Below are 23,319 nucleotides of genomic sequence, written 5' to 3'. Positions count from 1 at the left end.
GTCTCGAGGTATTCGCTTGGCAGACGCCTACCGCCATCTGGAGACTTTCGAAGCTGTTTTTCGAAACGTTAACGTTTTCTCTAGCTGGAGTCTTCCTTTTTTCTTTTTCCTTTTATACTAGAAACAATCCTAGTCACAAAATCTGGAAAGTTAATAAGCATCAGTTTAAAAGCATCATTTAAAAAAAAATTGATTATTTCTTATTTCAAGCTACGTAAAATGATCTTTATATATCTAAAAAACGTTGTTGTACGTAAAGTCATTAAATTATATTATTTATGCTTCCAGTATAAATCCTGACGGAAAAATTTGTACCAAATACAATGCGTTAAAAAAAAACACACAAAATCGTACTCTATAAGTACAGATTAAATTACACTGACAATAAAATATCAATAAAAATAATACACTCGTGTCGATTGTCCACGTTTTGAGAATTGTATGTTACCATGATTTCGACTCGCAAGCAACAGAACATCTGGAAAACATGAATTTCAGCGCGAGGGGTTAAAATTTAGAAAGAACTCATTCACAAAAGAAAACTATTTATCAAGATGTCGGCAATACAACAAAGAAATTCAAAAAGTTCAAATATATCGGCTCACTACCCTTTAAACATAAATTTAATGCTGGAGAAGGTAGTGATTAATTTATTTATTTTGAGTATTAAAAGCACTGTTGTTAAGTATTTTTAATACTTAAAATAAGTAATTAATCACTACTTTCCAGTATTGAATTTCTATAAGAGCAGTAAGGAGAGAAAGAAAATAAACATACATAAAAACAGATAACTTTGCCGTATAATTTCGCAACTACTATTCTTCTTCTTAATTGTATATTATATAAATAAGAAAACAAGATAAATATATAATATTCCATTTATACACTTAATACTATTACTTTTGTTAACATTTAATTGCCCTGGTAAAAATATTTTCTCAGAAATTTTGTAAGAATTGAAACTTATGAAAAATTCTGAAAAAATACATATAATTTCTCAGGTACTTTCAGAAATAATTGTACGAGGATTTTTGGACTATGGTAATATTCGTATGCATGAAAATTTCTGATAAATTGCACATATTTTTATTTCTTCTATTTATTCAGATTTTTACAAAAATATATTAGCAAAAAATTTTTAAATATTTTATTACTTTGTCTCAGATTTCTCAAAAACGTTTCAATTTGTATAAAAATTCCGAGCAGTCTGAGAAAATCTTAAAATTTATATAGAAATGCTGAGACATTTATCTATCAGAGTATCCAAATTCCAATTTAAATGAAAGACACGTCGGCTCTCTACTTTGAAGATCATATTACATCGTTTATAATTTCATCTTAAATTTTTCTCTCTTTATTCCATTAAAAATTCCATTTCTTCCTCGAACATTTTATCAATTTTCCTCAATATTTTGACAATGTATTGCTTTGTACGTACATACAATACAAATCTCTCAATATTTAACCGTTCGGCCGTCCTTTCGTCATGGCCTTGTGTCTTACACATCCCTCATTCAAGCATGGGTCCATGGTCGCTGTTGCGGGGGAGACGCAGGTAGAAAATGCCTACCGCGTGGTCCAGTGTCCAGTGCGGTTGGGATTTAAAAACACACTCAGCAAATCACGTCGCAGATAGTATCCGACCGGCGAACGGGACGGACGGAGGCAGTAGGCATACCTGAGGGACTATAAGGACAACGCACTGGGGCGAACGTTAAGTGAAAGCACAGTTTAAATGCAGTCGCCACGCTACACGCTTCTCCCGAAAGTTTTCGATCGCGATATTCCTGGTACGTAACAGCAATTGCGTTTCAATAACATCAATTAATATTGCGCACAATTATATTAATCCCAAAATCACGATTTTTCAGAAAATAGATCCACAATATTCGATTCTTTTACCGTTTGATTCTCTTCGCTTCCAGAATGTACGCCAGGACGTTTTTCAAAGAACAAAGCACAAATTTTGATTATTGTGGTAATTTCTTGGATTTCTGGCATCCTTTTCGTGGATCTGTTATAATTGGATAGGTAAAGAGTCACGTTGGTATTTTGATACAGTAATTTTCTTTCATATTTAGACGTAAGTATATTAACTTTAAACATTTTAGAGTTAATATAATTTAAAAGTCTGTTGTTTAATCACAACAATTTCAATAATTATTACGATTATTAGTGAATTTAAATATATATATATATATATATTAATTTAATAATTAATAATATTAAAATAATATTAATTTAATGATATCAAATTATAATAAAAGAATCATGTAAATATTTGAAAATAACAATTGCAAACAATTGTTTATTCAAACAGCCGTTTATCATCGTACTGATATGTCCGTTTGCAATTAACATTATTGCAGATTTATAATTTTTATTTGTGACGTGCATTTTTAATCAATATCTAATATCTGTATATTCTTTGCAGAAATGAGCGTTTGACATAACAAATTTCGACGGGGTCTTATTCCGGGAGAGATTAAGAGATTAATTGGATAAGAGATCTTATTCTCTTAATCTAATGGAAGGGTCCAAAGAGATATTGACGATGTCGGCCATGAATCCAATCCTGTACAGAGTCGAGACGTACATCCTGCCCGAGGCGGAGAATTTGGAGGTGATTAATCAGATCCAAAATCGGGAGATCGCGAAACAGTTTAATACTAACAAGAGCGAAAACACATCCGGGAATAACACGGAATGCGAGAAAGATGCGTTGCTCGCTTCGTACAACAAACGCGAGGAATTCGCGCGGTTCTCCGCCGAGAACGGTAAATTGATCGGTTTAATAAAAATCGTGAAAGGCACAACGAACGAGACTGAGACGCCACTCGACGAACGTTACGACGACGACATCGTTAAACATTATAAAAATGATCGTTCTTGTTGTTCTAAGGAGCACCTGTCTGTACAAAAAACGGAGTATCAATCGTCGGTTGGACCGGAGGAGTCGTTGTATCCTGTGAGATATTTCAGACGGATCAACAGCTTGATATCGATCGACGAGAGAAGCGAAAACTCTTTGGACACCAAGGTGAGCGATTACTGTCGTCACGGTTACAAGAACGGCTGCACCTCGTCGGTTTCATCGCCCGAGGAAATCAGCGATGAGATCTTTAAAGGGAATTGGCTGCAGAAAATCGAGGTCCTGAAAGATCGCGAGACCATGCTGCGAGAGAGGGAGATGAATCTGCAAAAGAGAGAAAGGGAGCTGTTTAGGAAAGAGAAGAAGCTGAGGATCGCGGAGAGAATACTTAATGATAAAATGAGACAAGTGGACGAGCTGTTAAAACTGCAAATAAACCCGCTGGTGGATAGAAGGCTGGAGGAAGCGGCACGAATTTTATCCGATATCGAGAAATCCGGCGATAATCTTTCGGAATACAAAATTCCAAAGAAAGATGTCACGAGGAAAGAAGATATCTCGAAAAAGGAAGAAATTCCAGAGAAAGAAGATATTTCGAAAAAGGAAGAAATTCCAAGGAAAGATGTCACGAGGAACGAATATATCTCGAAAAAGGAAGAAATTCCAAAGAAAGAAGATATTTCGAAAAAGGGAGAAATTCCAAGGAAAGATGTCACGAAGAAAGAAGATATTTTGAAAAGGGAAGAGGTTGCGAGGAAAGAAGAGGTTCCGAGAAAAGTGGAGATTCCGAGAAGAGTGGAGATCCCAAAAAATCCTCAAGTTAATCCCATCTTCGACCAAAGGCACAGGAGGGAAGAATCTAATAAAAAAACAATACATCCGATGCGTTCAAATTCGTCATCGAGGAAATCCTCTGTTTCGAGGACTCATTCGTATGCTTCCGTAAGGTACAGAGAACGACCTAGGATGAATTACGACGACTTAAACTCAACGTTGTCAGCCGCCAGCCAAGATTCACCCAAATTACGAACGTCGCAGTGGTTTGATCCGGCGCTTTACCAGAAGCCGCATGTATTCCAGAGGTCGGCGAGCGAGCGACACCCCAGGCACAAGGATACCACGGGCAATACCATGGGCAAGCTGCAAAAAGTAGTCGAGGAGAGACTCGATCCCGTGATCGAAGAGGAGAAAATCTTTCGGAAAGTCAGTGACAATATATGCGCTTTGCAGAAGAACGAAGCGGGGTTCCAGAATTACGGACTCGTGGATCGCATTCCGAGCATCCCATCGAGCAAGACGGAACGTAGTTGTGACAACGAAAACAGGTTGTCCTCGTATCTCGATCTAGAAATCGGCAGCAAGAGACATAGCCGTCAAAATCTGTCCAGCGCTTCCAAGGATAGGCCGGTCTCCTGGACCAGCGAAACGAACGAGGAGCTGCAAAAGAAACGCCAAGCGTATGATTCGATGACCAAGCAATCGGCAGAGACCAAACAATCGACTGAGAACAAGGAGAACGTCGCGTGCCATACGACGAATAAAATTCAGAAGAAGAAGTCGAAAAAATTCTTCCTATTTCGTTAACACGTTAGTACTATTAATAATACAATAGTGTCTAAAACGAAAATCTGATAACTTGAGGAATAGTTTTATATATTATTTCGAGTTTACAAGGATTTCTGGACACTCGTGACGATCTCAGTTTAACACTGCGCGGACACCGTGGGCCTTTTAAGGCACAGTCGATTTTTCGTATTTTACAGTTTTCTCCTGACATTTCAACGCTAATAAAAAATTTCAAAAATTGTTCCAGCCTTATATAAAAGTATAGAAATCACACTTTTTGAAATTTTAAAGATGATACATGAATTTTTATATATTGTTTGCAACATAGAAACGCTTTCAAAAACTCTTTGGACTTAAAAGTTCCAGGGTGTCCAAGTAAGTGCTCCAAAATCACGGTGTCCGCGCAGTGTTAATATAAATATCAATTTAATGCGATTTGTACAGCTGTAAATTTGTGTATACATATATCGAATTCGTTACGTTAGCAAGGTAATTTCGTATTTACTGTCTGTTCATTAGGAAATCGCATTCATAGCGACCGCTGAGTGACAGCGATACACGTTGCAACTTGTATATATGTATATATGCGTCAAATTATATCGCATCGTTACCAATAAAGACACAGATTATATCTTCTTAAACATAATATATTCTTAAACACCTTGCGTCATTTAATTTAAACTACACGTGTGTATTAGTGAGATATATCGACTCCTGTGCTTCTCATTCAAACATTTATTTGTATAACTTACACAAGGACTAACTGATTCTGCGACTTCTTAAGATTTAACGATGTATAACATAGGGATAGCTAGTACGGCCAGGAAGGTGGTTCCCCAGGCTTTAACTCTCTGCCGTACAACGCCGACTTGTCCCTGAACATCGTCATCCTCTCCGTCTCCAACTTTTCCAACTTATGGCCGATCATCCAGCCCGTGATGGGGAAGATCAGCGTCCAGTACAGCTTGTAGATGTGCTTGTGCGCCAACCAGTGCTTCTGGAGGGCGCCCATGCTTCCGACGGTCTCACTTGTCCTGCTGCTGCTCGGCGAGTTGGCGCTTCCAGCGAGCGGTGTGCCTCAGGTCCGCGTAAATCGCGAGCACCGTGAACGTGGGGAATAATATGCAGAACAGGTTCCGCTTGATCGTGATCCTGATGCTCTTGAAACTGGCAGACTCCATCAAACTGGAAAATTCGACAAGATATCCGTGAGTGTCCTACCGTCAGGTGAAAATTCCACTTGAGAGAGACCAAGTGGCCCGTACGGGTGGACTTTGCTTTCTATCCGGTGCCATATAATCCCGAAGAAGAAGAAGAGAAAGATCAAGAAAGGAGCTAAGTCGCGTCCTTTTAAAACGCCGCGATGAAGTTTTGCGAAGTAACACGGTCAGGCTGGCGAAACTTTGGGTGGCAAAAATAAAGCGAACAAGCCGAAATAAACGGGAATCGCTTACAGTTTACAAGCCGCATCGGTCAGCCGACCTCGCCAGCTCTCGGAGGTTAGAATCACTTCGTTTGTTATGTAACGTACGTCACGCGAATCGAGAATTCGAGCGACGTCGTGCTCGTCGCTCCTTCGTTCCTTCTGTCACTCCGCTCGCGAGGGGCGCCGATTCGAATCCCCGTGAAATCCCGAGTGAAACGAAACCGACGTGGGGAACGTCCCGACAGTTGCGGAGGAAGGAGAAAAAACGAGAAAGAAGGAAAACGCGTTTACCTTCGCGGCGCGATCGATCGCTCGAGGCTCTCGACCGACTCGACCCGGTGTTCCCGGTCGTTAGAGGTTAGGAATAGACAGCTACTAGTGCGAGTGGTGGGAGAGCTCGAAGCAATCGGCAAGGTAGAGGAGGAGAGATAGATATAAGGCTCTCGGAGGTTTCAGCCGCTTCAATTGTTTAAAGACACGCACGAGGACTTGGATGACCTCAACTCTTATTTGTGGATAACCGAGTGCTGAAGTGGCGAGGGTAAAATTTTGAAGGTGCGGCGGAAAGAGACGGTTCCATAATTGTCGATTAACGCCGGGACGTAACCTTTTTAACTTCTGTTCTGATTGCAGCGATCAACCTTGCGACAGGCTTCGACGTCTTCGATGGAGAGATAATCTCCCCCGGGCGCTTATCTGCTTGTCGACGTCAGGGCTGGACTTGACCTTGCACCCGGAGTGCAAAGAACATTGCAGGTAGACGAGCATCACGAGCGTGATGCCGGTGAGAGGGACCCTCGACGACTTGTGATCGAAGACAAATGGGAATATATCACGGCGACGTTGATCCCGATTGGCTTTAAAGTCCCGTCGACGGCTGTCTTTTGCCGGTTTAGGAGCGAGGGGGAGTTTCGCGAGAGGAATTTAGCCTGTGATATCAACTTGTGACCTTAAACAATGAGACCTGGTATGTCTCTACGAGATGAGAATACTTTGTTGTGGGAATAAGCTTCTATTGATTTTACGTTTTCCACAGAGAAGAGGAGGTCTAGAAACATCCCTGCAAAGTCGAAAGAAACGGAGATTCTGTGGTCGGACATAGCCGGTCGCATTTTAATAAATGCGATTTCCTATCCTGTCGAGTACGCAAAGGTTCTGATACAGGTAAAGACAGGTGTTTGATACTAATGGAATTCTCATGTAAAACGGCGCACGATCTGTCGAGACAAAATGTTATCGAAAGAAAACGGGTATATATTTATGTCTTATTGCACAGATCGGACATGAACCTATTCCACCGAAACCAACTGTAACGTTGTTCGGAAAGCCAGCGCTAAAACTACCTAATGCCTTCACGTATAGTAAGTCTAGCTTTAATTTAAAATCCGAGAAGTATTTCTGTATTTGATTTTCTAGATTAAAAAAGAGATTGGTCAATTTATATTGCACGTAATTATTTATATTACGTTACGTTGAGTAAACAATCTACAATCCTCTATACAACCTACAGAAGATTGTTTTGACTTTTTCTACTTGAAATCATATTGCTTTATTATTATTTTGTTTTACATACTACATTATTTTTTGCAGTTAAACACATAAAGAGCGTAGATGGCTTCATTGGCTGCTACAGAGGCTTAGTGCCCAAGGTATGTTCCTACACAGTTAGCACAATAGCGTGTGACAAAACTTTGGAGTATCTCCAGCCTAATGGAGCGGCGGAGCAGAACGAAGATGAAGACGACGAGGACGAGAGCGTGAGGTGTGTATTGAGGGAAGGAAGGAAAAATGTGAACAGCAAATGTATAATTTCTCACGTTTACAGACGTAAAAAATGCATAAACGAGATCGTCATGGATGTAATCAGTAGAACAGTCGCGATTGTAGTTAGCCATCCTTTGGAAGTCATTTCGTTAAGGATGATGGCGCAATTTGTAGGCGGAGAAACAAAATATAGGTATTATAAATATGTAGCATAAATATCCTAGATGTTTGGAGAAAAAAGAACGAATCTGTCTCAATTAAAATGTATGTCATCTAGCAAGAAAAGAGAAGTAATGCTGAGAAATTTTTTAATAATTTGTTAAAAGAACTTTTTTGCGTTTATTACTTAAAAAAATAAAAGAAAAGATTTGTGTACACATCGCACTCTTCTTTGTCAGATTTAAAGAGACAGTTTTGAATGTAGTTTTTTTTTTATTTGTTAAATTTGCGTTCTTCTCCAGGCTGATCATTTGTCGTCATAACAAAATTTACTTATTATTATTTATTCTCACAATTAGTAGTCTATTCGGCTCGTTCCTGGAGATCTACAGGGAGAACGGGATCCTAGGATATTACGCAGGACTGATACCACGTGTTATAGGAAATGCCGCAGTCATAGTTCTAACTGGCATCTCCACATACGCCATAAATAATTATGTTCTACAGGAGCCGGCGATGAAACCATACACTGCATCGACCATGAAAGTAAGCGCAAGTTCAATATGTTTTTTAAAAAAATGTGCTCTGATACGTATTTACACAATGTATCTCAGAACTAATGCATTAAATATTTCGTGCATAAGGTTCAGACGCACTTTTTAAAACAAAATATTATTAAAGTTTGTAGCTACGACTGTTACGTACCCGTTCCTAGTGGTGTCGCACTGCATGGCAGTAAATGATTGTGGGTAAGTAGAATCTCATGTTCAACATTTTAGATGACATAATTTTTACTTTTTGTATCTTATGACAAAATATATTTCCACCGCATAACTAAAAATAATAGATATAATTATTTTAGAAATATTAAACATTATATATGCAGTTTTATATTTTAAAAATAACCATTCAAAATTGAGTGAGATCAATCGAATTAAGAATCTCTGACATTTCGCGGAAATATTAATACGTTCATTAAAATTCTGTTCAAGGTTGGTAGCCGGTCTTCCACCGCACATGCCGATCTACAAGAACTGGCTGCATTGCTGGTCCCATCTGTCAGCTCACAACCAGCTAAAGAGAGGCAGCAGCCTGTTATGGCGTTACTACACCGGGCCGCAAATGCTGCTGAACGGCAAGCTGATACCGATCATGGGCGATCATTTTTATCAGCCCAGCTCTTAATGAGAGCTTCAAGTAAGACAAGTCTGTTACAAGCCAAATAAGCCTGTTATAAAACCAAATGAGTCGACCAATAGTCGTGTCCATTTGACGTTTTATTTATACAGTGTACACATATAGCCATATAAAAAGGAAAAGGAAAATGAAAGTTCGGTTCGGTTGCAACGAATTTCTATAGGATCATACAAGAATTCTGCGCACTGAACATCCTTATAAGATCAAGTCGTTATCAATAAAAATAATAAAAAAGAAGGCAAATCAAGTAAGATCGATTGAGATGATTGCAGTTAGAAAGTAACTAAAAAAATTAACAATCATTAGATAAATCGTCCTTAATGCGCATTTATAATGACTTCGAGACGTCATTTCTTAGCCATTTTATGATAATTAATTTTAATCTAATTTTTGAGAAAGTAACGTCATATCCGCCTACAGTCATCTCGATCGATCCTATAATTTTCAGATCAGATATGCAACAGTACTTGTAAATAAAAATAAATAAATTGGAAAACACCGCATAGTTGCACAATAAAAAGTAATGCTGGAAGAAGCGAGATTGTATTTTTGCTATGTTGACAATTAGACTTTATTGTTTCGACAATTAATCGACTTAGTGCGGCCCCCCCTCCCCCCCTCCCCTCTCGATAATTGATAAGATTTCGATGAGTATTGCATTCGTCGGATTATAAACATCGTCCTATATATATGTATATGTATATATGTATACTGTCCTATAAGGAAAACAGCAGAAAAATAACGCGCGAGAGCCTAAGCTACATCTCCCGTCATTAACACGTATAAAAAAAATATTGACTCGCGCTAATAGTGTCTTAAAAGTGTTTGTACACACTTGTTCTTCCTCAGGCATTACGTTAGGACTATATTCCGCCTGTACAAAAGTAGCCAGTCGAATGTGAATAATGAACAAAGAATATATACAGCGCGTCTCATAACGTTACTCATGCCGTATCAAACTTTAACGATAAATTTGGCATTTGATGAGAGATCGATTCGAAATTTAATGAAATTGCTCACCGAGTTGACGCCGAAAATTACGCGGATTTTTTTTTTTTTTTTTTGCAGATGTAAAATGCAATTGACATTAATTTTTCTATTGTATTTCGCCAAATTCTCAGATATTTGCAAGAAAGCTCTGTTAAGAAGCAGAGAATAACTTCTGGACATGCTGTATTTATGTATAATTATAAAAAAAATTCATGCGCACTTAAATTATTTCTAATTAAATCTATTGAAGCGGGGACTCTCGAAATTACTCCTAGATTCGAGTAAAGTAACAAATGTTCGCATTTGTGACCTAATAATAAAGTGATTGCTTTTACTCTTCTCGCACCGGTTAAATTACTTTATCGTATTTATATACCTATCGAAATTTATCGTCTCGCTCACGATCGGATAAATGCAGTGATAATTGGTCGTCGCTTCGGAGAATTGCCTCTTAAGAACTAAATTATACTTGGATAACGCGAAATGAATAATATCGTTGCATCATGACAGAGATCAACGCGTATTTCGCCGGTATCTTTCGTACCTTGACGCCAGTTATCAAATTTATTTATACAACTCTACCAGATAAGATGTAATTAATGAGAAACGCGTGTTGTGTTCGAGATTTGTAACTACATGCTATAGGCATTATCAGCATTGTCGGTCACAGACTCTGATCTACCAGTGTATAACAATTCTCGTACGCTTTTGTAAGGTCTCTTGCTTAATACATTTTTCTTCCTAGTGACTCGGTTGACTATATCGAGTTTGATTTTCTCAAGCAGGTTACATGAACGCGTTGCAACACCGATCAGCGCTATATCTAACTTCTGTTTAACATTTTTCTCACTAGTTCTTTATTAATTGCATTATTTATGTCATGCCTGGCAAGATATTGCATTATTTTACACATCTCAACAAAAGCTTAGTCTCTACGAGACAGTCTAACTTGAAGAAAAAAAAACAATAAACGAAAACTGTATTTGAATTAATCTGAGGCGTAATGTTTCGCTGTCGCGCCACTCGAGAAATCTTTTTCTCGCTGAACTAATCGAAAGTAAGGCCATCGTTGTTACAACTGTTCCGAATCGCGTCAAAAATAATCGGAGAGGAACTTATGATAGATTATTTTAATTCTATCAACCTGTTATTGCGTAACACGATAAAGATCCGGACGATCAACATTTAATATTTATTTAATCAACATCGCTTTTCTTACGCTATTATTATTAGGTATAACAATCGATTGTTTGCCGAGTCCGCGTTTACGCATGGGGATAACTATTTTTTTTTTTTTTAGGCTCTCTATCCGCAAGGCTATATACATCGAGGAATACGGCGCGCGTTTTCGGGAATGTTGGCGAAATCGAAAGCAAGGGGCACACATCCAAATGCGATGCTTACAATCAAATAATACAAATGCTTTCGGTGGAGCACAAATCGAAAACTGTTCAGTATTCACATTCTACGACACGAGGAGCTTGACCTCGACTACATTTGAGGAGTTTTATTCGCTTTTTGACATAAAATCCTTTCTTCCATTTCGTTCTTTAAATATGTAAATATTATGCGTATGTACAAAAGTATCTTTCTTACAACATACGGGAATAATTGCGAGAAAAGAAAATGAGAAGATGAAAGAGAGAACAAACTTAAAGTAAAGAGATATTACCAAGGCAGCATAATACTTAATAGTATGAGTAGGTTTTTTTCTCTCGAGGCAGATACAATTGGCTCGTGAGCGCATAAATAAGCAATACATTTTCCCATCACTGAGAAGTGTGCTAATAAATTCGTTTACCAGCTTACGGTTGCCCGTAAGATAAATCGTCATCGACGAAGTTTTAATCTATAAATTTAACGGAAACAAAACGAAATCACTGTGGCGTGATCTTGACCAGAAATTTTAGTAGCGAAACGCATCACATCCAGAGACAAATCTATTTTTTCTTATGTAGCTACGTTACAAAATTTCGGTTATATTAGAGCTTAACGAGATTTATATCTATCGATTATGTATCTATCTAACGGAACTCAATTCTTTACAATATATAGTTAGTAAAAAAATGAATTTGCCTCTAGGTACATCTTTGTTTTATATACAGCGGGATCTTCTACGCCTTAATTCTTAATAACGATTCAATATACTGTGGTAGCGTTCTTTTGTCCTCGTAGGACCAAAAACGAAATAACTGCAAATAAAACTGCGTGATAAATATAAGAGAGAACCGTGGACGTAATACGAATAAACGAAGCATTGTCCATCTCTCCCTAAAAGAACATTATGCCAACGAATGGTGAAAAGTGCGATAAAAATATATGGACAGGAAATATATGGACGTTCTGTTTGTCTTTACGTGTAAATTGTTTGACAACGAGATCGGGCAAGCTATGCATCATTGATCATAGACATGATAATATTGATAGCATTAAGAAAATGCCACGACAATGTACGCGATTATATGCCGATCAGTACATTTTTTTTCATAAATAGGTATTTATTACTATCAATTTAATTGAAATATAGCGGTACGATTGCATTCGGAACATCAACATTGAAAACAAATATGTGAACTCTGTCATTTTTACTATATAACGATTGTAAAGAGTAAGGCAAATAATAGAATTATTATTTCGCTTAAAATTGTGATATTGTACGAAGAACTGAAGAGACTTCTCTTCGCTATACTTTCTGTTCTGTCGCACTCCGATCATTCGTCGACATCAGTTCAGGAATGCATTGCTTCATCTATTTCTGCTGTGTCTATGGAAAGATACTATATATAACGCACTCATGAAACGTAAATTAGGCCAAAATGCAGCGACAACATTTCGTTCATTTATCGATCTTGATAAATTGAAGTATTATAAGTTCCGTCCCGCTTAACATTTCTTAAATTGAAACATTTATATCTTCAATCTCTTTGAACCTCCGTAAGTTGTGGAATGTAATTGTCGATTTTTTTTTTTATAGATCCTCTCTAAAATTGAGATACAATTGATCTTGCAACTTTACAACATTTTTAAATTGAAATGCAATTTATAAGAATAACGAATATCAAAGATTATATCGTAGTTAATAAGTATTTAAGATTACGTTCTAGAAACGGGGTACATCGTTAATTTTTCTCTCACTTCTAAATCTTAATTCATCAATTGACGCTTTCTATATAAAGAGATCTCTTGAGATTTAACACAATAGCTTTCGTATTTGTCATTGTTCCTTCTGTCACATACGCGCAGAATGTTGCAGGATATAACAGGGTGTGCCAGAAGTCGCGAATTTTTCTCTTGAAAAATACCTCAGTCATATACTCAAGACTCATGCAAATGTTTTATCTTATTAAATCTTCGACATATATATTTAAGAGATTCGTGTCAGCTTTCCAAGAGAGGTAAAAGAAAATATGTTAAATACACGCTAAGAATTAGAATTTTAAAAATACTAATTATATTTGGCGACACTAATATCCAATATCCGATCAACCACTTAAAAAGAAAAAGAGCGGTATTTCTTTTGAACAGATGACTTTAATGTCATGGCATTGCCTTTTTCTCTTGGCCGGGAACGCGCGACTTCCAGGACGCCAAAACTATCGTACGTACATCAACGGCCATTTACGACTTCACGTTCGCGTGTAGCTCGCTCGACTCACTCTACTTCAAATCCAGCTCTACTTCCGGACTCTCGAGCGTGAACGGCTTCAGGTTTTCGACGATGGGCGTCTGATCTGGATCGACGCGGATGCGGATCTTGTTGGTGTCCAAAGAGCGGGGCAGTGTGCGCGGCAGGTCGTCCTTATAGGAGGCCACCGCCGACGACGTGTACGTGGGCGACGTGTACGGCACGTAGATTCGCACCACGTCCGGGCTGGGCTGATGCGGCGTCGCCCGCGGCGTCGGCAGGCCGCCGCTGCCCGAGCTCGCGTTCGAGATATTGCTCTGGGTGTCCAGGCTGTTGTCCAGGGCCTGGGAACGTGTCGCCGAGCTGAACACCGACAAATCGGCTGTCGACGTCACCGACGTCTCGGCTAACGACCGACGAGAGCCGGGGGACGCGTTCTCGTCGAGACTTGGATCGAAGGAGAATTTGCTTCCTGCGAACACAGAGTCTTCCTTAGAGATTAAAAATTGCGATTGGAATATATCGACAGACCGATTCACGTTCATATGGAAATTTATATTAGCAGTAAGGTGGCGAGATTTTTATTTATTGTACAATCAGTCAATACGAATAAATATCAACTTTTTGAATAATTTAATCTTTAGAGCAGCGTTATTGAATATGATGCAAAGCACTGGTGAAAGATGAAAGTTATTAAGGATTGCATTCCATGAGGATGCTTCACGGTAACTTAATGATTGTACACAATAAGGCTTTTATTTATTCATATAATGTACGCCGGATATTAACATAAAATTGACTTAATAATGAAATCGATTAGGACGAATAATATTAAATGTGTTAGAAGTGGTTCTATAATAATGTAGGATCTTTTGATTCGCATGCATGGATAGAGTGTGCTGTGTTAAATCATACAAGACTTGGCTTTGTTAATTTTGACACGTTTATTAAGCATAAACATATACGAAAAGATGAAAAGAATATTCATAAGAGGTTTATCATCAATAAATTATCTTCTGAGTGTGCAGCGCATCCCTGAAACGCATCTGTGTGAAATATAAATTTTTAATTTAATTAATATATATTATATTTTAATATCTCTTCCCAACTACTTTTCACGTGATCTGAAGCAACAGCGCATAGATTAACATACCGCCTATGATACTTAATATTATAGAAAAATATCCTATTAATACTTCCGATACCCTTCCTATAGATATACCCTTCCTATACAGAACTGTTGTATATAAATTATTTTGTACGATTATGTGCTATCTTACAAAACATACTTTTTACGCTTTAATATCGTAGTAGTTTCTTCTAAAAAAAAAAAAAACGGCTCTCTACAAACTATATATTCGAGACTTATTATTCTTGTAAGATCTTATTGAGCAAAAGTTTGTTCGCGCCGCGGTATTCGTCACGACGAAGCACCGTTCCGCTCACAGTCTAGTGTTGTAGATAACCGTTATCCGGACGTTTGAATCGGCGTCATCCTCGTCCTCGGACTCGCTGCCGTGCTCGAGGCGCGAGGTACTGTCTGTGCTATTACCGTGTAACGTGTCGCGGCTATCTCTAAACTCACCGCCAAGGCCACTGGTCGGTTCGACAGGCGTCGTACTCTCCCTGCCGTCGTCGATCAGTGCCATGTCCCTGCGCTGCGCCACGGACTCTCGCATTACATGCTGAGCCTCGCTAAACTCTTCGCTTCGTCTCCCAACCTAACGAATGTAACGAGCATACCATCACAACATAGTCAAATCATCGAAACATTATATTCGTGATGGATATTTTTTCTGTTACACAATTATTTCTCGATCCCAAACTCATAACATTTACTGTAAAAAAAATAGCTGCATTGTAATGTGATACGTTAAAATATAATATCAATAATGTGTTTTAATGCGATATTTCTCGTTGAATTTTTCTGAAAAAATAACGGAAAAATAACGGAACGCGCAGTTATTGATTAGATTTAAATAAAACTCTTATGGAATGTCCTACTTTAAAGGAAGTAATATTTAATTTACTAGGTGAATGAAGTACGTTCGAATTAATAAATGTTGCCTCTATATATCTATCTACAAAACATACATGCATACACACATATATATGTTAGGATTTTAATTATGATATTCAATAAAAAAAAAAACGCTTGCGAGATTTTATCTGCGCCCCATGGCCCTTCACATGGTTTGCTACCGCATCTATTGTGTCTCTGTTGCCAAAAGCACATTTTTTATATTTATCTGCCGATAAAGAGCCAAAAGATTGTGTTCTGGCAATACCTTGTTGGTAAAAGTAGGCTCCTGGAAAGTGCCAAACGGGTAACGGGGAAGTTCGTGCGGCAACGGGGCACCCGGGTAATCTAATTTGGCACGCTTTAACTCTTCCATACTGCGCTCCATCGCGCTTATCACGGCGTCATCATCGAAGCAAAAATCCTTCTCCAGCTTAATCTGCAGATAGTTGCAGAATTCGTCGAGGCTCTCCATCGGGATCAGATAGCGCTTATGCAGTTTCATCACGGTATACGCCATTGCCGGCAAAATACGGTCACCATCCAACAGAAATATGTCCCAAATACGAAGACCGAGACTAACGGGAGTCTGCAAAGTGCAGATAAATATTGCCAATATTTCATATTACATTCACTAATATTATACAATGTACACAGCTTTACGTATATGTGACAAAAATTCTTTAATAGGCTTTTAATAAACTATACTCAACACATGAAATTTTTAGTAAAAACTATTTGGATCAGTTTGTTGTGAATTTAGAAATTGTTATCTGAAGCAGTATATCACACAGTAGAAAGTTAAATACTGAGAAAGCATCATGAACAATTTTATAGGCAAAACGAAGGATTAAAAAAAGAAAAGGAATGGTAATGGGATAGCACAAATCTAAAAAAAAGGATAGAAGAAAACCTACTCTTTCCTGAAAGACAACAAAGAACCACTTCAACGCATAAAGTATGGAATCGCAGCCACATTTGTCCATCTTCCTTTTCAGTTTCGGCAAAAATTTGTTCATTATCTTGTCATGGTGCTCTATGAAGCGGTTTAATTTTGGAAATCCATCGACGTAAAAGCCTGTAAAGCGTATTGTACATAGAAAAACTTCAATATACTGTTAAATGCCAGTACCGTCCAGAGCTTCGTAAATATGATTGACCTTTAACATTTAAAGACTACATTGTGCTGTTTTTTTTCCCATTTATATGATCATTTTATGCAAAAACTCACATCACAAATAGATTTTTTTCCAATGATGAGTTTTTGTTCCTACCGTTTAGCCATATTCAGGAATCTATGGACGATAACTTAATTCTTCTGACATTAATATTTTTTAAAGAGAACACACTATGTCATTTAGAAAAATTTATCTTATTTTAATATGGAAAAAGGAATCCAACCGTGCATGCTGTATTTTTGATCGGCAAGTAACACAGAAAGGCCCCAGAAAGCGTCTTCCTCGTCCATGTAAAGCAACAGCAGACCGGCTAATACGGACATTCCTTGGCAATATCCTACCTCCATGTTGTACATACTGTAGGCGGCCAGTACGTAAAACATGGACTTTTGTTTTATGCTATATCTCTCTCTGAAAAGACCATCGTCAGGTTTTTCAATTTCTTTTCAGATACACGCCTCGGTAACGAGGCAACGAAAACGTATTATTTCTGTCAATGTCGCACCTATAGTTAATATGATCTCTGTATTGTCTGGCGACGTCGGCATCGATCTGCCGTATCTCCGTGGACCACTGGCGAGCCAACTGCAGCATCTCCTCGTACTTGCCCGCCTGCTCCTTCTTCAGGGTCTTTATGCCTAGAAGTAGGGTCCATACTTGACCGCGAAATCTGTTAGGAATCCCTTTGTATATTCTACGGCGCAGTTTCTCCTTGGTCGAGGCACTGTCCCACTGCTTCGTCATCTTCTCCCATTTCTTCAGTCTCTCCATCTCCACATGGTGTAACTTGACCTGATACGAATCCGGCTTCTGTGGTAATCTCTTATCGCTGCAACAAGAGAAACCTAGTTATCTTGGACGACTAAACACAAGATTATACTTTGTATACAATCATAAAACTTTCAATGCGTACTGTATGAATCCATATCTATCCGTAGTGTGATAAACCTCGTAGGCGGGATCCTCCCAGGGATCAATCTCGGCGCCCTCCCGTCCGCGATCATAGCAACTGAAAATCCTATCGCGCTCTGCGGCAGACCGTTTCAACAATTCTTCCTCATTCATCCCACGTGACGGTGCGCGGCCAGACTCTTACAAGCATGCCGTTTCGTTAATGAACCTCTCTACCAGCGTCCAGCCAAGCAGCTTCATCTGTGAGGGAGAGAAAGATATCGCTGTAGAAGAGTCATCACATAAGCCAATGAAACTCCGCCACCGGTGCTCAGACTGGACTCTTATCAACAACGCGTAGCCAGGATCGTGTTTACGTGTACAGGTTTCTATCAGATATCGTCAGGTTGTCTGTTAAAAAGCTTGCCCCGGGGACCAAGTGGCACAAGTGGCGCGAGACAGGAATGCGTGATGATGCGGGATTACGTGTATCTCCTCGGCGTCCGCGCCGCCCGGAACGTAACAGATTTCGCCGTTAAAACGTCACATCGGCGACCACGCACGACTGATGGGCCCGTCGCGGTTAAGCTCGACGCGCGACTACCGGGTGGCCGGGCAGGCGCGAAATGGAGCTGTCCGGTTTCTCGCTGGCCAGGAGGTGCAGACGGTGCACGCGACACATTTGAACTCCTCGGGCCGCTCGCCTCTCTGCTCCTCCTCGACGAAGACACCAGCGGCGGCTAACCCCCCCTTCTACGACGCGATACCAGCCGTAGCGCGCTCTCGCGGCATAGGTTATGTTAGGTTAGGTTCACGATTGAAAACGATGAAAGCCGCCGATAATCGGCCGCTGAAACGGAAAGCGGCGGAAAAGAAAGTTGCGGGCTGATATGCGCACGCATTTGACTGATTGACATTGTATTTTTATCAGGCACCTACGTACGTACCTTTATATTGTTATCCGTTATTGAGAAATGAGAAACCGGAAGTCAGCCGTTTGGACGTCGAGCGCGATATTCGGCGGCAAAGGTACGTGTTCAAAATATCAAATATTTCCGTGAGAGAAAGCGAATATTTGGAGTGCGGAATCTTTCGAAAATCTAATAGATTTAAGATGTTAGTTTATAGTAATTTATATGCTATTTATAAGTTTTTTATCCTTTGCGTTTCGACAATTTTTTGACATATTTTTAGAGAATTTGTCATAAATTTTAAATATGAAATTTTTTCCAGAGCCTATGTAAGATCCATCCTTTTATAGATTTTATAACAACATAAAAGACATAATATGTAATACGATGGAATTGGCAATATGAGCTCGATTTCAGTTTTCTTACACAATTAACACACCATTAAAACGTAAAAAGAATATCTTTCGAGATTTTTTTAAATTCTTGTGATCGATCTCTTTCGAAGAAAGAATCTCGAAAAATTAATATACAGAATAATCCGAATGTCTCAATTCATAAGAAACTTTAATCTTTTTAACAAACTGTCTTTATTCATCTTTTTAACAAATTGTCATTTTCACATGCTTGACGTCTTTACGCAATTGCGATTGCTTTGAAAACGCAAACGCGCCTCTCCCACTCACTCGTTAACATCTGGTGTTATGTGCGTAATTATACTTTGAATACATTTCTTTTTTAGTAACCCGTTTCATATATCTTCTCCTGGTACACTATGACCCTTAAAGCGGCTATACATCAAGCGAGCTGAAATTTCAAGACCTCAGAGACCTAGAAGTCTTCTAAATCCACATGCTGATCACGTATGAATACGAGGTGGTGTCCCAGTTTCTGGCTGAAAATTTCTCAATAAAATTCTCGTTTAGCAGAGACAACACATAATCGCGTGTCTCGCAGCAAGTTTACAAAATTATACTTACAAAATTATACGCATAAATAATTTTTCCCCCCCCCCCCCTTATGTCGAGAAGATAAATAGCGAAAGTTGAAACGAGCGTCCTTTCGAGATCTCCGATTCGAAATCGTCGAAGTTATCAGGAAAACACATCCCGATAAGAGAATTCACTCGAGCCGGGATGGCGAAAGCCGAAGTTCCGGCTGAGACGCGTGTGCCCCGTCCAGCTTTCTCGAATAATCGGCACCAGCCTTCGGAGAGCGGGAAAGGAGACGAAACGACGAGTATATCAAAATATAATATCGTTTAATTGCAATTTTACTAGCTCTCGGTATAAAGATCTAGAGTACAGAGTTGTCGCCCGTAGGATCGTAGGCGCGTGTCGCCGAGACACAAATTTTCAATTAAAAGGTACTCTAACGCAATCACAGTTTTTCGCGACACATCATGCAGTCACGTCATCTCCGTTGTCGCATAATACACGCGCGCGCATACGCGCGTACATACATACACATGTATATATTCATTTGGATAACATCAATCTCGCACACCAATCGTTAACACGTATATACGAATATCTTAACGATCTCGCGTGTATACCGAAGTGCGTATAAGCTTGCCGACGACGTGCAGAGTCCAAGAGGCGCAATCGAGATTCGCTCACCATCCTGGCGATGATGATATTCGCGCGACGAAGCTTGACGGCAGTGGAAAGAAGCGCTCAAAGATCCGCGAATGGCGTGACGTCTCGGAGATGTGACATCAGTCGCGTATCCTTTTTGTATCGTTGCACACGTTGCGACTACAGTAGCGTCACTTTATTACTTTATTACTTTAGTTTCTAGATGTACGGAGACGGCTGCTGCCTAGAGCTCAAACGATCGAGTTTACGAATTTCGATATCAAGGAAATCCGAAGTCTCCAAGACACCTAGAGAACGATCTAAGTTGTGGCTCTTTCTGCAAAGCTTCTTTGGACGTCTTTTAGAGTTCACGCTGTTCGGAAACTGTCCATTTTAAGCAAGCTTGAATTCCGTTAAAATTGACCTTGAGTGTGCTTTTGCGCTGAGAGAAAATTTAAATATTCTAAAATATTAATATGTATACAAAATATATACGTCGGGCAAGTTCTAGGCAGCCCCCAATCTTCCTCGATTCAAACGAAGAAAATTAACGTACAACTGCCTCGAAAGTATTCGAACAGGACCTAATGGATAGATTATGCGCGCTATGTTTCAATGCGTTTGCTTCACTTCTAACAATTGCGGATAATTTTCCACGATGTTTAGTAATATCCCATCGATGTACGTTCTCAGTTGCGTGTTCACTTCTTGCTGTTCTTTCAAGGCTTGTCTTAACTGTAACGTAAAATGTTACAAATTAATCAAGCTCTCAAAATATCAGTTATTGTGATTGTGAAATTCTAGATTAACTTTAATACGTACTTCAGCGATCGTGCACGGTTCGTTGAATTCCCCATCTATCTGTAAGGCAATAAGCGAAAGAAATCAATGTTAATAAAATTCGTTTATCGTTCGCTGAACAAGTTCGTCGGACGATGTAGCTCAAGAAAGTATACCTGATCTGGATTCATGCCGGCTAGCAATTCCACAGCGAGACTAGGACCTTTCTCGGCATTATTGTTACACGGATTCAGCATCAAAAGTTCACGGCCTGCCTGTAACGCCGCAGCGGCTTGCAGCTCGTCCCGAGATTCTTCCAAGCCTGCAAAACGATGAACGTAATGTTATTAGATAGTGTCTGGATAAAAGTAAGATTTATTTCAGAGAATAATTTTGCGTATTTTAGTCAAGGATCGAAACGCAGCTTTTCGCACAATAGAAATGCCGAAAGCAAATCGACTCTTGAAAGCTTGCGACATCCGACTAATATTTTCGTTGATATAACAATGAACGTACTTTTATTACGAGCTTGAAGTTGAGCCACCTGCTGCACCAGTTCCTCAATTCTCTGCTGATCCTCGCTCCGTAACGAAAGTTCCTCTCTCATGGCGTCGAGCATATGATGAGCCTCGTTAGTTCGACTTATCGCATGACGTTCACTTTCGCGCGCGCCGTCCACTTCCCTCCTGGCCTCCCGGAGATCGTTCTCGAGCCGCGTCTTATCCGCCCTCGCTCTCTCGAGCTGTTCGCGTACCCGCGCGATCTCCTCCCGCAAACTGGAGTTGTCCACCTCCGCCGCCTGTAGCTTGATGCCATAGTTTTCCAGTTGCAACTGACGCTCTCGTTCCAAGCGGCACGCCAATTCCCGATGTCTCCGTTGCTCGGCCTATGACGCGGAGAAAAAAAAACCTTTTTAATAAAATATGATAATTTTATGGCGACCAGAAAGAAGATCCGCAAACAAAAACTTTACCTCATAAAAAACATACATTTTTATCTTATCATAGAAAATCGTCGAAGAGTATATAGAAACAAAAATCTTCAATTTTCTAACGTATGCAAATATTATTTTATATCTTATAAAAACAGAAAAAGTATTATTTTATTGCATAAAGATGTATATGTATACATATATAATTTATTTAACAAAATGATCTGTATTTATAATGAACGTTAGAGCGTAAACTTTTCATTCTTTTGTTAGATTGTTTAATCATGGATAATTTTAGCCGACATCGAGCTACTCACTTGAAGTCTCTCTTCGGCCCTCGTTTCCGCATCTTTGGCTGCTTCCTCGAGCATCAATATGCGCGCTTGTAACGTTGCATTTTCCTGTTTCGCTCGAGCGTACCTCTCCTCGCCGACCGACTTAGTGTCCGCTAAGGCATCCATTTGCTCTTGGATCATTTGAACCTGTGGCATTTAAAAGGAGTTTGAAGTTTCACGAAACGCATCAAGATAATCGAGTTCAAGTTTCACTTCAGAGACTCTCTAAAGTATAAGTGTGGTTCTTAATTGCGATATAAATTAAAATAAATCTAATAAATTAAGATAAATCTCAACTGTTATAAATAGTAAGTACATTGCTCCTATTTCATCAGCGTTGTCCAACGATAAACTTTTTACTACGAGAACAATTTTATGAGAATGTCACAAAAGTATGTTTTGCAAACTGTCGCTATGTTTAAATTTCAGGTAGATTTCAGATAGGTGTTTTAGGTTTAGGTTTCCGGCCTAAAGAATTCATTTGAATTGGAATTCAAAGAAAACTTTCGCAAACCGTTGTGTCACGAGGGAGTCAACAATGGATATACGAATTCCTGAAGGATATGGCTATATATAGGAATAGAAAAGTTCTTTCCTGCGGACGATGTATCCTTGTCAAAAATATACAAAGGCAAGTTCCTGTCTAGAAAATTTTTGCTGTTCCGCAATAAGACAAGAAACTGAAAATATCTTTTGTAGGCATTTGCGAACATTATAAAACAACAATAAAAAAAACACTCGTAGCAAGAATAAAATAAGTCTAAATAAAGTACTTATTTAGATAAGGATTTGTAGATTGAAATATACATTTATTATCTATTTTATATAACAGTAGAGGCAATAGAAAACTAGAATGACGGTTTTATTTAACCAGATAGAACTGACGGGGGAAGACAGCACACCGAGGATTAAGAATCTAATGCGGCTTCACCGAGAAGACAAAAAGCCAACGAGAGTGCGAACGGATCGATCAATCGACACTATGGGGGTCTGGGGGTCCACGAATAGCTGCTACGTAGGCGCGGAATCGCGCGGAGAAAGTACATTGAAGGAAACGCTCCCTTTGGGAGCGTGCCCACGCTGCCGCGACTATCAATGGC

The 23,319-nt window shown here is 39.2% G+C and overlaps 6 protein-coding genes across 11 annotated transcripts; 2 read left to right on the top strand and 4 right to left on the bottom strand.

The window, feature by feature from the left end:
* The first annotated feature begins 1,169 nt into the window (after positions 1–1,169).
* LOC112464219 (trichohyalin-like) lies at positions 1,170–4,695 on the top strand. Of its 5 annotated transcripts, none has more exons than XM_025031082.1 (3): positions 1,170–1,790; positions 1,926–2,083; positions 2,435–4,695. In XM_025031082.1, the coding sequence occupies exon 3, from the start codon at positions 2,528–2,530 to the stop codon at positions 4,454–4,456; it is 1,929 nt and encodes a 642-aa protein (XP_024886850.1). In that variant the 5' UTR covers positions 1,170–1,790; positions 1,926–2,083; positions 2,435–2,527; the 3' UTR covers positions 4,457–4,695. The 5 variants fall into 5 exon arrangements, with proteins under 5 accessions (XP_024886850.1, XP_024886849.1, XP_024886852.1 ...); XM_025031081.1 differs by having other exon boundaries at positions 1,872–2,083; XM_025031084.1 differs by having other exon boundaries at positions 1,170–2,083; positions 2,435–2,623; positions 2,903–4,695.
* A 374-nt stretch (positions 4,696–5,069) lies between these two features.
* LOC112464222 (NADH dehydrogenase [ubiquinone] 1 beta subcomplex subunit 1) lies at positions 5,070–5,551 on the bottom strand. The gene has a single exon (XM_025031089.1). The coding sequence runs from the start codon at positions 5,448–5,450 to the stop codon at positions 5,250–5,252; it is 201 nt and encodes a 66-aa protein (XP_024886857.1). The 5' UTR covers positions 5,451–5,551; the 3' UTR covers positions 5,070–5,249.
* LOC112464216 lies at positions 5,444–6,316 on the bottom strand (the record flags this gene model as incomplete). The annotated part of the gene is made up of 2 exons (XM_025031073.1): positions 5,444–5,623; positions 6,156–6,316. Coding segments are annotated over 2 exons (321 nt in total), but the record flags the coding sequence as incomplete, so codon positions are not given.
* On the top strand, positions 6,227–11,364 carry LOC112464221 (mitochondrial carrier homolog 2-like). 2 transcript variants are annotated; one of them, XM_025031088.1, is made up of 10 exons: positions 6,227–6,419; positions 6,498–6,831; positions 6,901–7,028; positions 7,141–7,225; positions 7,455–7,626; positions 7,690–7,821; positions 8,147–8,333; positions 8,469–8,536; positions 8,780–8,984; positions 11,275–11,364. In XM_025031088.1, exons 2-9 carry the CDS (start codon positions 6,822–6,824, stop codon positions 8,970–8,972), a joined length of 975 nt encoding a protein of 324 aa, XP_024886856.1. In that variant the 5' UTR covers positions 6,227–6,419; positions 6,498–6,821; the 3' UTR covers positions 8,973–8,984; positions 11,275–11,364. The 2 variants fall into 2 exon arrangements, with proteins under 2 accessions (XP_024886856.1, XP_024886855.1); XM_025031087.1 differs by lacking the exon at positions 11,275–11,364 and having other exon boundaries at positions 8,780–9,519.
* Positions 10,031–18,444, bottom strand: LOC112464220 (USP6 N-terminal-like protein). The gene is made up of 8 exons (XM_025031086.1): positions 18,175–18,444; positions 17,711–17,949; positions 17,303–17,626; positions 17,021–17,208; positions 16,537–16,697; positions 15,888–16,208; positions 15,185–15,320; positions 10,031–14,071 (listed from the first exon to the last, which is right to left on the bottom strand). Exons 2-8 carry the CDS (start codon positions 17,860–17,862, stop codon positions 13,632–13,634), a joined length of 1,722 nt encoding a protein of 573 aa, XP_024886854.1. The 5' UTR covers positions 17,863–17,949; positions 18,175–18,444; the 3' UTR covers positions 10,031–13,631.
* A 1,394-nt stretch (positions 18,445–19,838) lies between these two features.
* On the bottom strand, positions 19,839–22,945 carry LOC112464210 (rab11 family-interacting protein 4). Its single transcript, XM_025031065.1, has 5 exons — positions 22,202–22,945; positions 21,470–21,839; positions 21,130–21,275; positions 20,996–21,034; positions 19,839–20,908 (listed from the first exon to the last, which is right to left on the bottom strand). Exons 1-5 carry the CDS (start codon positions 22,373–22,375, stop codon positions 20,786–20,788), a joined length of 852 nt encoding a protein of 283 aa, XP_024886833.1. The 5' UTR covers positions 22,376–22,945; the 3' UTR covers positions 19,839–20,785.
* Between the last annotated feature and the right edge of the window lie 374 nt (positions 22,946–23,319).

This window comes from Temnothorax curvispinosus, unplaced genomic scaffold (genome assembly GCF_003070985.1).
Source record: "Temnothorax curvispinosus isolate PA1 unplaced genomic scaffold, ASM307098v1 QBEX01014009.1, whole genome shotgun sequence".
In the NCBI taxonomy this organism is placed as follows: Eukaryota; Metazoa; Arthropoda; class Insecta; order Hymenoptera; family Formicidae; genus Temnothorax; species Temnothorax curvispinosus.
Note: the sequence above shows the minus strand (reverse complement) of the source record. Positions and strands in the feature narration are given on the sequence as shown.